This window comes from Monopterus albus, unplaced genomic scaffold (genome assembly GCF_001952655.1).
Source record: "Monopterus albus unplaced genomic scaffold, M_albus_1.0 scaffold39.1, whole genome shotgun sequence".
NCBI classification, from domain to species: domain Eukaryota; kingdom Metazoa; phylum Chordata; class Actinopteri; order Synbranchiformes; family Synbranchidae; genus Monopterus; species Monopterus albus.
In genome coordinates this window covers 56,104-70,111 of record NW_018127919.1, presented here as the reverse complement: position 1 = coordinate 70,111, position 14,008 = coordinate 56,104, and the positions used below count along the sequence as shown (strand labels likewise).

The window sequence follows — 14,008 nt, the reverse complement described above, 5'->3', positions numbered from 1 at the left end:
TAAATACCCTGCCAAATGTCACACTTTGGAAAAAAGTCACATTTTTTTAGGTTTTATCATTAAATGATAAAATGTTATTTGTATATCTATATTTCATTCATACTTTTTCACAGGGTTAATTATTCAGCAGTTGTTACAGTGCTAATCTTTGAGTCTGTGGTGCGTCATCCAACTTAGTTGTTGTACTGTTTGTGTATTTGTCTTGTTTATTGTTTGTATTTTTGCTGGAAGTTATTTGACACTGGAGTAGAATCTGAGCTTTTTTGTCTTACAGAGTCACTAATGTAGCAGTGTTGCTTGCTCAGTGGTAGATCCTACAAGCTGCAGCATGTCAGTGCAGTTTGACCTCAGGTCATGGGGAAGCCCAGCCCCCGTCTCGGTGACAGTTTAAGGACAATACCAGGATCATCACTGTAGTCATTTTTGATCTGATCAGACACGTAGGCAGCATCCCTTTATGCTGGTAGCCATTTTGTACCTCCTGGTGTCACTCTGGTCAGATTCCAACATGACTGGGTTTACCAAAGAAATTTTTTTTTTTTTGTAGACCTTGAAGGTACTTAAATGTGGCCCTTTTTTTCAGCTTAAATGTGCTGCTGTTGTCTTTGGCATCTTTGGTTAATTTTCTTGTTTTATTATCCGTGCAAAGTTGGAAATATAAATAATCAGTGGGCCTCATTCCAGATTTGACTATGATCTATAAACACATTTAATAGACAGCTCCCTAAACTACACTGGACACAGAGTGGTTGCAGAATATTTTTTGGCATCTTTGTTAATCAAGCACAGAGACACAGGTGTCTTTGCTGCTGTTCAGTGGTACATGTGTCAGCTGACATGCCATCTCAGTCTTAAATGACGACTTAAATCGTTGTTTTATTTATGAAAATCAGATCTGTTATTTACTTATCACAGGACTGGGTAAATGGGTAACCACTGTGAAACTATGTGCTTACACATTAGAAAACTAAGTTTTCATATAGGTCAAATAGGTCAAAAGGAAGACAATGCTCATAGTTAATGCTTCACATGTCACAGCATGTGGTTTTTGGGCTTAAGGTTCCAAAATGGGTCGTACATGTTAGAGAAACAGGAACCAAGCCACTCTGCTCATCACTTTACATCTGATCTGGCTCTTTAATAACTATTGGCAACTTCTAATTATCCATGCGTGATGCCACTTTGAGCAGGATGCAGTTCATAAATATTTCATGTAAAAAAGTAATCATTTATAAATCTTAAAATAAGTTTGTACAACCAGGCGCTTAGCTATGTGAGATCTGGAGCTATGTTCACATCACAGGCCTTAATGCTCAATTGTGATTTTTTTTTTTCTTGTTTTTTGTCAGATCTGATCTTTTTGTGTGGATGGTTAACGTTCACATTTGTACATAATGTGTATCTAGCTCTGGCATGAACACTGCCACGCAATCACAGATCTAACTGAAATGTGAGCTGCATACAAGAATAATTTGTGCATCAGTCAAATCACACAGTTTCTTCCAAAACCATTCAGTTACAAAGTTTCTTCCAGTATGGCTTGAACAGAACCTTCTCCATAATTGTCCAACAAATGTAAAATGTTCTCGCCTCTCCATTGACCCCGGTCGCTGTTGCTGCTTTACTCCATCTTTGTTTTTACCAATTCTCAGGGTCCGGCACTGAATGATGATGACAGGCGTTATACTCTCTTACAATCTAAGAGAGATATTTACTACGGTCTTGGGGTGCCCTCATAGCCAAGTGTTTACCCAGTGATGCCCAGGCATAGTGTGTGTGCAATGCCAGCTGTTCGAGTCTTAGTGCAAAACTGTGTTTTGCACGTTTATTTAGGGAGGTTACCTCACAGCATGTACTTCTCAGCTATAATTGCCCTTTCACTGGCTATGATGTCTTGGACCATAAAGTGTTTCAGTGTTGATTTAAGTTATACAGCTGCTGCAATGTTACATGACGATTTCCTTTCATGTCTCTTATTTCAAAGCTATGCGTACTGTGGGTGAAACTTGACACTCTATAAAAATCTTGCAAGGCTTTTCTAAGTCTCTGGATTAGAAAGAGAGGCCTTCTGCAAACCCTTACAAAGACATTTTTGCCAAAATATTGGTCCTTATTGGAAAGAAAAGACACTTGAGGGAGGGAAAAAATTTGCAACTTTATCTTTCTTATGAGTTTGGCAAGCAGAGCAAAACACCACAGGTGTTTTAGCAAATCTGTCATCAATATAATGCAACATGTCACGGTTTTTTCAAGTTGTTAGAAATGTACAGCACAGTCTCCCTGACCTACATAAATATGCTTTCGCTGATGTTGATATAATTCATGGACCTTACCAGCCATTTTGTCCTCAGTCATGACAAAACACAACAAGCTCCTTTCTGTGTGACTGGGTTTGCGTGTGTAGTGAGGGTGGTAATAATGAGCTACGGAAGTGAAGAGTTGCCTCCTCCATTTCGTGCCAGCTTTTATACCACGACCTAACACCTACCACACCTTTAGAAATGAAATAGGCCCACTTATATTATCCAGCAACAAAATGTTTATAGAGACGAATAGTTGGGGGGGGAGGTGGTGCTGGAGCGTCAGACAACCTCAGCTTCCAATTCATGTGTGATCTTGCTTCATATAATTGCTCTTACAAAATTTCTTTTTGGTGTGCTGGTACAAACAACAACTGCACATAAGAAACCAATCAGAAAGCCGGCTAATACCACGTCACTTTTTATTCACCTGACCTACACAATATTTAGTAATGAATGTATAGAAAGACCCTATTTTCTAAACCTGTAACTAATCAGACTTGATTGGTAAGTAATCAGAAGTCTTTTGAAGGGTGGTTCTTAAAGAAAATGACAAATGACAAACTTTTAATTTAAAAACAATGTGTACAGGAAACCTTTGAAATTGCTGGTTTACCAAAGTGCTTCTATGGAACATTGCTAGTCAATTGTGTCAACTGGGACTAGTGTTTGTTTTACTAAATCGTTTTCCCAGTTATGTTGTGATGACAGTTGTTATCGCTGGCTTGGTTTTGTTGAGGGATGTTTTTTTAAATGTAAAAAACTCAGCATTTATGGACTTCACCAAAGTTGGTAGGTGGCGGTAGGGGTGGATGTTGCACATACAAAGTGCACAACTGTGGCATCAGGGTTCACATCCTGACTTGTTTAACTTAATCAAGTGCTGTGAGTACCTAAGCATAATCATTAAAAGCTTAACAATGCCATAGTAACTACAAACAGATATTGTGCTGCAGGAGATGTGTATTTGGCAGAAAACAAATACGTTGTATGAGAACATTTTATTAATATGTTCGTATCAGCATTTTGTGACTTGCCAGATATGTTAATCTACAACATGTCCTGATTATATTAATAGAAAACATAATCAGGACAGCATTAGGTTTCCTAAAAACATATTTGTTGTTCATATTAGTTAAATGTGGTTTCCAGGAGACGGTGTTGTGTGAGGGCACTTTATTTCATTACTGTACATTATCAGTACAACTATTTTCAGCAAAAATACATCAAATATAACATGTATGGTAGCTACTTGTGCATGAATACCAAACTCTTTCTTCTTTCTCTCCATCTCTGTTTAGGTTGCTTTCTTTGTAAATTAATTAGCTAGTATATTAATAACTTCAGAATTAAGCAAAATTCCCACTCCTAATGTAAATGTTTGTTGATCAGTGTCAGTAGGCCAGGTCAGATGGAGGTCAGATGTAGGTTTCACTGTGTCTGCCTGAAAAGGTATAAAACATCTAGCAGGAACATAACATGGGCATCACATCTGAATCCTTTCTACAAGTGTTTTACAGTTTATAATAAGGTTTGCTTTGGTTTGATTTACCGATACTCCTATTCCATTTCCTTTGGCTTGCTGATTGATCAGCTTCCTGCACCAGCCTGTATTTAACATTGCCTCCCTGTCATTTCAGACATGGGCAGGAAGTGAACATTCAGCATGTGTGAGTTTGTATGTCTGCTCACAGTGTTACTGTACCTGACAAAGTTGGTGAGACCCAGAAGGACCCAACCATGACGAAGAGCAAACTAAAATGAAGAGCTGAGAGGAGCCAAAGGCTTCATAGAGCTATGTAGTAGGGTGGCGATTCTCAGTGTAATCAGTAGTATTAATAACCGTTTGTTGTTAGAGCTAGTCATTTGTTTGGGCTGTTAGTCTGCATAGTGGAACACATTTCTAGTTGTCAACCTAGTTGTTGTGAATTTTGCTTTGTTCATTACGTGACTGCCACTGAGATACAAATATTAAGGAAATTCTACTCTCATACAACAATTACAGCTGTTTATAGCACAGTTGAGACATTCAACGTGACAGTAACTACAGTGCACAAAATTATTCTAAAAATGTCTTCAACACAGTTGTCATTTACTTAGCAATAAGACCAGGAAAGAGCAGGCCATGAATTTAATATGATGTGCTGCTTTTTCAGATTTGCATAGTACTAGAGGGGAAGTTAAAGAAGAGTGATGCAGCTCTTCATAATAATTCTCAGGTTGAACAAAAGTTTTCCATACACACACATTTTAATCTTATATCAGTATGACAGTTTGCACTGAAATCTTTGACACATTTGATTTGAAGAGATGACTCCACTCGGTTTCAGACAGTGGTTTTTGCACATTAAGACTTAGTCATTATACAGCTGAGTGTGAGCAACAGTGATGACACATGTACACAAATTACATGATTACTGCTGTCAGTAATCCACTTTGAAATTTGGTCAGTCGGAAACTTTGTGGCCAAAAATAAAGACATTAGTCAAACCTCTGTTAGTTGGAAGAATGCCCTATTGCAGTATACTTTATGCAATAGTACAGCACTGCAGATATTTGTACAAACGTACGAGAATTTTGAACCACAGCAAAATGTTTGCAGTTAAAACTGAAAGACTGCTTTACTTGCCACACAAAACTAGACAGTTTTTCAATGACTCGCTGAGGAACACCTTTTCTGTCTAAACGAATCATGGTAAATTCATCCAGTTGGTGAAATTTTGTTTCCAGTATGTTCAGGGCACCAAACTGGAATTGGAGGTCAGTTCTGCTGCCTGTAAATGAATATGATTGATTTGGCTTTTCTGCTGATTTCCTTGTGTAAATAAACAATAAATAATCAAAACAACAGCTAGCTAACATTTTTCAGTTTATATCTGGAAAAAGCAGTAACTGTGTTTACGTGGACAGTATTTGTTTTGTTGTGGCTGTGTTTCTGTCCCTTCCAGAAACTTGTCACATCACTTAATGTTACCCCCCACCAGGGGAAACCATGTGCACAAAGAGTATATTTATTCCATCAAGAGAGAAACGATCAGATCAAGTGTTTATATGGCTAATATTTTTCCTAATGAACAGATTATCAAAAGTTTTCAACCTCCTATTCTGATCAAACATTCTCTCTGATTGGACCATTTTGGGCCAGTCTTTCTTCACTGATGCATTTTTATTTTGATTATGCTAATATTCTGATTATTAGTAGAATACTAGGGTCCATGTAAAGGCAACTATTGAGTCCTTACATTTTTACGTTTACTCTGCTTTTCTGCCTGCAATGAAGTCTTGATGTGTGCAGAAACCCATGAATGCCAGTGATGGATTGTTAGTAAAACTATTAAAAACTAATAGTAATAAAATAAATACATAGTAATACATAAAATCTTATTTCATTTGTTTCAATGAAAAATTGCTACAACACTAAACACTTGCCAAATCAGAATTTAGAGATGCTTATAGTTCGGCAGTGTTGGATTTCCTCATACTTTTTACAGTAATGTCACAAATAAAGATAAAACATATCTTATGAAGGTACACTGGCATGTCTATAGAATTTTGTGAGAGCAAGATAGTGTTTTGAGTGTTATATAAACAATGGTCCAGATAATTATTTGGTGAAAGTGTATTGGTTGTTCTGCCAAGCTGTTGAAATGATGTCTTCAAACAGATGTTGTGTTACAGTGACTAGTGTGCAGTGTCTGAAGACCATTCCCACATGCAAAAACCCATTTCTCTAGCTGTCTCACCATGTAATTTGTCTTTTGATAACATGCAGTCAAGTGACATAACACCAGAGTAATCAGGAAAACTTTGTCTAGAAGGGAAAAAACAAAGGCATGCCTCAGATTCCTTTTCTAAGCTCCTGGAAGTAAACCAGAAATGTTAACTCCATAATATGAGAAATGCATTTTTAATTCATCAAGTGACTTTGTTTTTGAGCCATTTTCTGGGCTGAGGTTCCCAACTGCTACTCAAAGCATGAGCTGTTGACACACCGGATAGGCTTCTATTCTCAAATTTGGATTTTATAGTCCATGTCTGCAGCTGCCACTTTGCTTCAAAAAGAGAGAATCGGGCTGTTGTTGAGGAGAGGGTTTATCATTGCTGCCTGACACTTTTTCCACTAGTGTAATGGAAAATGAGATAACCATTTGTCTCCAAGAAATTATTTTATTTCCAGTGATAATGACTCTTTATTTCCATGTTGGAAAATGTTAATTGCAAATAGTAAATGTAACATGATTTATTCAATTGCAGTTGACTGGATTATGTTCTTAAGTCCTGTGCATCAAGTACAGTCCTGTGTTTCTGTAAGGTTTCCAGGCAAGGACAAAGCTTGTTCAATTTACTTTGCAGGGGCAGACCCGTGTCCTGCTGGATTTCTCTTTACTGTGACTGACAAGGCTTTCCTCAGGCTGTGTGCTGGGCTGAGCTGAGTGTGTATGGAAATCATGTACAGTACAGTAGTTCACTCATGGAGTTTTGGGACCATGGACTCATGCAGAGTTTTGTAAGTTCTGTTCTGCAAGTTTTGTAAGTCATTAGAGCAGCAGCAGTAGACAATCAATTTTTCCAGATAGATTCAAATGCAGGTTTTCTTGCCAAATTACTGTACATTTGTAATTAAAGAACCATTTGTGAACATGTGGGATAAATCTGCTTATCAAACACAGCACACATGGGACACACATGTGCTCTAGTATTCATTAATGTGCCATTACACATCTTGGTGTCAATACATAGTACAACTGAAAAAATATGTTGATAATTTCCCTATAGTTAGTGTAATATGAAAATTAGGGGGATCTGTTGACCACAGGGCATTATGCAGTCTGATCTGTAACATCAAGTCCCATATAGTACAATACATTTATTAGGTCGCAGAACATGTTTAACAAAGAACATCTGGAACATCGGGAGTCTCATATTCAGTCTATGATCTTTCTGAAGGCTATTGATAAAGACACACCACAAGCTGAGTTGATTATTACACAACATGTTCTGTGTAAACAATGTAATGACTTTGAGCAAAACCACATTTATGTCTTGCTGCATACATTAAGGCTTTACTGTCCCAATCCCTTTTGGGACAGTAAAATCTTAGTAAAATATCAGTAAAAACGTCCAAAGCAACTCCTCAAGCAATAGCAGCACAAAGATCAATCTTGAGAATATGCTCATTAAGGTTACAAAGCACCATGGTACAAAGGCACATCTGTCTTGTGTTTGAATCTCTGTTTTTATGCCTTGAATATCATCACTCACATTTTCCAGCAGGAAGTTGCTCACAGATAAAAGTGCGCTGTAGAGCAGCAGCTATAGAGTAATTTTAGTAACAGAATGCTGGAATACTGCTTTTGATCTAGAAATAGTTGTCTAACCATTGATTTGTGTTGTTTGCAAGCTATTTTAAATTTGGCACTTTATCTGTGATTCCAGTAGAAATTATCACTAAGTACACGTCAAACACATAACTCTCTTGGTACAGTTGCAAGAAAAAGTAATGTTATTGTTTGCAAGGTCCTGTTTTTTTTTTAATATAAATTGGTAATGAAATGTGATCTGATCTTCACCAAAATCACAAATATCAACAAACACTATTTTAAGCTAATAAAACACAAACATCTTTCATACCTTTATGAAAGGTGATGGTGGAAAAAGTAATGAAAACACAAGGCTTCTGATGCCACTAAATGTCAGCTTGCGTGTCAATTAAATGTCAACTGGAGGTGTTAGCAAACTTGGAGTCCAATCAATGAAACAAGAATAGAGGTGTGGTTTAGAACTACCTTGACTTATAAAAACACTCAGCATCAGTGTGCTATTCACAAGCAGCCTCGTCAGATATGAATCATGCCTCACAAAAAAAGAGATGTCAGACCTAGGATTTTTGTCTATAAATGGAGACTATTTGGTACTTTGGCTACTCTCTACAGAAGTAGGCACCTAGCCAAGGTCACTCCAAAGGCACAACACAGAATGCTCCATGAAGTAAAAGAGAACCCTAGATTAACAGCTAAAGACTTGAAGGATTAATTGAGTTGGTTAACATCTTTGTTCATGAGTCACCCTATATCCATAATATTGAACAGGCATGGTATTCGTGGCAGGACGCCACAGAGGAAGCCACTGCGCTCCAAAAACAATATTGCAGCGCACCTGAAGTTTGCCAGAGACCACCTTGACACTCCACAGCACTACTGTGGCCAGATAAAACAAAGGTAGAATTGTTTGGGAAGAACACACGGCACTATGTATGGCATAAAAAGAGAACTGCATACCAGCATGAAAACATGTCAGCAGTGAGGTATGTTGGAGGGAGCGTTATGATTTGGGGCTGCTTTGCTGCCCCTGGACTGCTTGCCATTTTGGAGGGGGAAATGAATTCCCACGTTTATCAAGGTGTCCCACAGGATAATGTCAGAGTGGCTGTCTGCAAGCTGAAGCTCAGAAGAAGCTTCAGAAACACAAAATCCCCCTTTTGGAGTGGCCCAGTCAGAGCACAGACTGGAACCTAGTAGAAATGCTGTGGAATGACCTCAAGAGAGTCGTTCACACCAGACATCCTGTGAATATGGCTGAGCTGAAGCAGTTTTATGAGGAAGAATGGTCCAGAATTCCTCCTGAACCTTGTGTGGGTCTAATCCACAGCTACAAGAGGCGCTTGCTTGAGGTTATTGCTGCCAAAGGTGGTTCAGGCAGTTATTAAAACACTGTTGCCATTACTTTTTCTACTATCACTCTGTATGTTTAAAGGGTGTGTTAAATAAAGACATTGAAGATCATGACTCTGTGTTTTATCAGCTTAGAAATATTGGTTGTTGATATTTGTGACTTTGGTGAAGATCATATCACATTTCATGACTAATGTACACAGAAAACCAAACTACTGCAAAACCCCGCTGCAACTCCTTAGTAAATATGAACACACAATTTCACTGTGTAGCACCAGAAAAAGAGCCACAAAACCTTAGTAAGTATCCCTCTAAGATTACCATACAAATTAAGCATGAAGACATCTCTAAAATAATCTACACAACATCTAGGCTACATCTTCTGAGACTGTAAAGTGAGAGAAAAATGTGTGTACAAAGGTGGATGATAGTTGACTTGATCTAAGTTGTGCAGTTGTCTTAAAAAAAAACTGAAAAGTTGGTCAGTGCCTGGTACTAAAGAGCTCTATGGCTGGAAGTGAGAGCTGTGACTCCTGGCACCTGTCATTAGTATTAGTGCCACTTGACCAGAGGTGGCAGAGCAGAGCTTCAATGTCAGGGTGTAGACTCAAGGATATGCTGTCAGACACAGGGCATAGGTACTTGTTGCCATAGACATCTGCCAGACTTATAAAGCTTAAGAAAGGGATGCTGTCTGTGTGTGAATACTTGTGTATGTGGCTGATACAGTGAGCTAAACATCAGTAATAAACAACAGTGACCTCTGCAGAATTCACATGGGACAGTCTCTTCAAAACACCACAGCAATGGATGATAGTAACTATCTCACAAAAGCTAACTTATGTTTTTAAAATGCTTTCAAATTGTACACATCATATGTGTCACTGGCAGAGGTAAAATTTAACTGTACCCCATCCATCACAACTTAAATTCAGATAAAAATAAAAATGCAGCATCATTAAAGTTTTTCTTTCTGACCAGACATGTCGCCTTTACCAGGTCAGTGAAGTAGGGCGTTCTCTCAAAAAATAGGACAACAGGATAATTTTGGTGCACCTCTGTTTCAGTGTGTAATTGAACTCATTATCTATATGAATTTAATTTTGCTTGTTTGTCTTGATTCTGCTGTTATCCTTTAGAGATTCACAGTAAATATGATGGACTATTTGCTTTAGTATATGCATGAAATTGTACATGTCACACATGGAGAGGGTGTGTGCGCTTGTGTGTAAGTAAGACAAAGAGAGGGGGGCATCTTGGCCAGCCCCTCGGCTGACCCTTGTTCACCCCTTCTCTCTTGCTCCGCCTTGAATGAGTCTTCTCCTAAACATGTGTGCAGCTGTCAGCTGGCAAGTGTTTGTGCAAGTTCGTGTTGTGTGTGTGTTTTGAGACAGATCATTTTTCATATTTCAATTAGTTTTTTATTCTGAAGGGGGAAATAATGTTGCAAGAAATTACGAAATATTCCAAGACGATGGTTCGAACATCACATATAATGACCACTACATTTTAAAACATGAACATACTTGACTGAATGTGGCTGAATCTTCAGAATGTGACAGAAATCAACAGATTTTGCAAAGTACTGCAAAAACATTTTCTTTTTGATAATGTTATCAGAAAACTGTGACAACACACTAGTTATTTGGTGTTGTAAAGCTATTGGCTTTCTTGTTTACCAGTTGCCTCTAATTGCACATGGGTTTGTGGTTGTAGATTTTCTTCATCAGCTGATAGATGTGTACCAAATATTGCTTCACGTGTTTTTTTTTTTGTTTTGTTTTTTTAGCAAACAATACTGTTTAATAGTCTGAAGCAAGCTTGATAATGTTTCTAGTGACAACATGTGGTGCTCACATGAGAGAGCTGCTGCTCATGAATGGCTTTACTGCTGCCTCACTGTTTTTTGTATCACTGTTTCTTCTAAAACACCAGCACACAAGTGTAAATTAACAGTGGAAATCAAAATATAACCAAGTTTCTGTCTGTGGTGATTAATAATATTGGGTGTTTTTTCTCTTTCTCTCTTTTTTTTAGCTGCGGCTCCAAAGTTAAAACCAATGAAGAACCCAATAACAGTGAATGAGAGACAAAAGCTCATAGTAAAGTGTGAGGCCACAGGGAACCCTCCTCCTAGCTACAGATGGTTCAAAGATGGCAACGAACTGAAGAGAAGCAGAGAAATCAAAATAAGGAAAACCCAGTGAGTATAAGTCGCCTGTGTCCTGTAAACCCAACACCAACAGTGGAAGATGAAAAGAGATTGCTTCAAAATTAAAGCATGGTTGCTTTTATGAGCAGGCTATGCTAAAGTGGTTTAAAAATCCTTTTAAAATAAATATCAAAATGGAATGAAATGATCTATTTAATATTTGGGATTATAAATACTTATTCCTTCATTCAAATGTTGTGTAAAGTTTATACTGAATCAAGACAGTTTATTATTATTATTATTATTATCATACACACAGTATAAAACGTACATTTTAGAGTAATTAAAACACATCTACATTGTTTCAGTGCATTTGCAAGTTACCACTTGTCAAGTGCTGCTTGATGTAGTACAAGTGTTGGTAATGTTTGCTATCTTTAGCGAGACATTGTTGTGTTTATAACAGACCTTATTGTGTAATTTTGCTGACATCTTCTGAATTTGTGCTCATTCATTTGAATAAAAATTGCTCAGTAAAAAATGTTTTCACTTTTCCTGGTTCACTTGTACTTTGTTTAGACCAGTGCACGTGCCCTTGGCCCTGCCTGCTCAGTTACTCTGTCTATAACCTTGACATTGAGATGGCATCGCACACAGCTTTTTTTTTAAACACTTCATAACACAAGTTATAACTGACCTTGTTCACAGTTTGGCCTCTTTGTTATGGTAGTGGTCTATTGGGAGAAATGTTTTTTGGGGCTGTAGAGATAAAAAATGAAGAAAAGGAACCTTTTATTATGGTTATCATGTAATTACCCCTTGTGCACACAGTGGTCACTATTGAGCAAAGGTTAGATAGGCTCACAAAAATTAGACAGTACAGTACTGTATATTAGTAAAAATAACAACCCCTTTTATATTAAAGTAGATAATGGAGATAATTATTTGGCCCCAAAGTATATGATTTGTACTCTTATTAAATTAAAGCTGAGAGTTCTTGCCATGCTGCTGCTTGCCCAGTTGGCTGTCTCTCTGTCTCCAGTGTTTCCACTTGTTGTGTTTCCATGCTATTTCCTCCCTGCCCTGATTCCCCTGACTCAGCTGTGCAAGTGTTGTCTCCCACAGGAAAAACTCCAAAGTCCAGATCAACAGTGCAAAACTGGAGGATTCTGGGAATTACACATGTGTGGTGGAGAACCCACTGGGAAAGGACAACTCCACTGGCACTGTTAACGTTGTCAACGTCCAAAGCAGTAAGTACTGATGTCTTAGCAACAAGTGAAGTGACACAGATGTACTGGCATTGTTGTTGTTTTTATGACTGTTCTCTTGCCAATTGAGAGATCCAAAGGAGCCACTGCAAACAGGCATGTAACTATGGTAACATGCATGAACAACAACTGTCCACACATGTGGCTTGGGCCCAGTAATTAGCGGAACAGTGCAATGTACTTGGAGGTGAATGAAATTTAAATGCAGTGTATTGTGTGATCTCTTAGTTTTTCATTCACTGCAGTCTGCTGGCAGTGTAAAATGCTACAAAACTGTACTGCACACTGTCTTTGACTGTCACTAGCACACAACCAAAGCAGCAGACTATAGAGTATAAAGTCTAAAACATAACTTGACAGAATCTAAAAGTTGTAAAAAGTGTCTTTAGAGTATGTGATTGAATTTGAAGCTAGACTTGTGGTGGTGTATGAGTTTTGCAAAGTACTGTAGCAGATGAAAGAGTTTTAATAACAGCTGCTTCCAAATGGTGGGGTGGTGAATTTGTGTTTGTTCCAAACTGTGCGGGTGGTGAGTGTGTGGCTGCTGTGGGTAGCTTGTTGTCTGAGTGAACTGAGCAAGTATAAAAACCTATTAAGCCTTTAGAGAGTTTATACAGTTGTTTTAGGTTTGCTTATGGCTCTTTTCAAGGAAGGGATTGATGTTATCTGGTGCTGGACTGTCAAAAAAATCTTCACGGCAGGTTGTCTGGCATACATTAGTCAGAGACTGCTTGCTGTGTTTGAGGAAGTTACACTTCCTGCTAGCACACTGAGTTCACCTGGCTGTTCTGTTTGAACACTGCTGAGTAACGTCTCCAAAAATGTGACACTGTACAGACACGTGATACTAAACAGAGTCAATGCAGATAGTGTTTTTATCATGCACAATGACATATTTGTGAACAGTGTCAGAGCTGACTACATTCATGTATTCACGACACAGTACAACACAGCGTTTGGAGAATCAGTGAGTTAAAAATAATGCAGTGCCAAGGAAAGTTCCTCATGCTGCACCGCAGAGGAGAGCCTGTCTTTCTCATTGCTGACCTTGACGGCAGGATGATTCCTGTAGACATCCCACACAGAGGTGAGAGGTGTAGCTGGTGAGGAAAAGGGAGTGACTGGAGTTTAGTCATCACTCATTGTCCTTGTATTCACATTCAGGCACAATAATCACTCCTTCTTCTCTCTTTACATTTTTCAAGGCCACCTTTTATTGCTTCTGTTTACAGTTAGCAGACTTGGGCTGAGCTGCATTATTAGAGTAGCAGCTCTTTTCAGATAAAGAGCCTACTGTTTCTGAAAATGCAAAGATTCTCAGTGGTTGCAACATGCAAGTTTGATTTCCCGCAAACAATTGTGCAGGCAAGAAGTCATCCGTCTTGTATTTAAATGGGGCTGCGCATGGCCTCTTTTTATTTTCTGCCATCTAAAAAGCTTTAGTTGACTTTTATAGCCGGATCGTATGACTTAGCCTATACTGTGTGCTTGTTATAACACTTTATTCGAGTGCTGTGATACATTTCTTTTTATGAGCATGCTGTATTTAAAAGGGTCAGTGAAGCAAGATTCCAAGCCCTAGACATACGTATAGTGCTAACATTTATGAAAAAT

General features: G+C 38.2%; 1 protein-coding gene across 14 annotated transcripts in view; it reads left to right on the top strand.

Annotated features, from left to right (window-relative positions):
- The window catches only part of nrg2a (neuregulin 2a), a 76,736-nt gene that overhangs the window by 27,511 nt on the left and 35,217 nt on the right, over window positions 1-14,008 (top strand). For all 14 annotated transcript variants that reach the window (XM_020598827.1, XM_020598826.1, XM_020598831.1 and 11 more), the window contains 2 exons: window positions 11,009-11,174; window positions 12,249-12,376. In XM_020598827.1, the coding sequence (XP_020454483.1) occupies window positions 11,032-11,174; window positions 12,249-12,376 (271 nt within the window). In that variant the 5' untranslated portion in view covers window positions 11,009-11,031. The remainder of the gene's footprint in view (window positions 1-11,008; window positions 11,175-12,248; window positions 12,377-14,008) is intronic.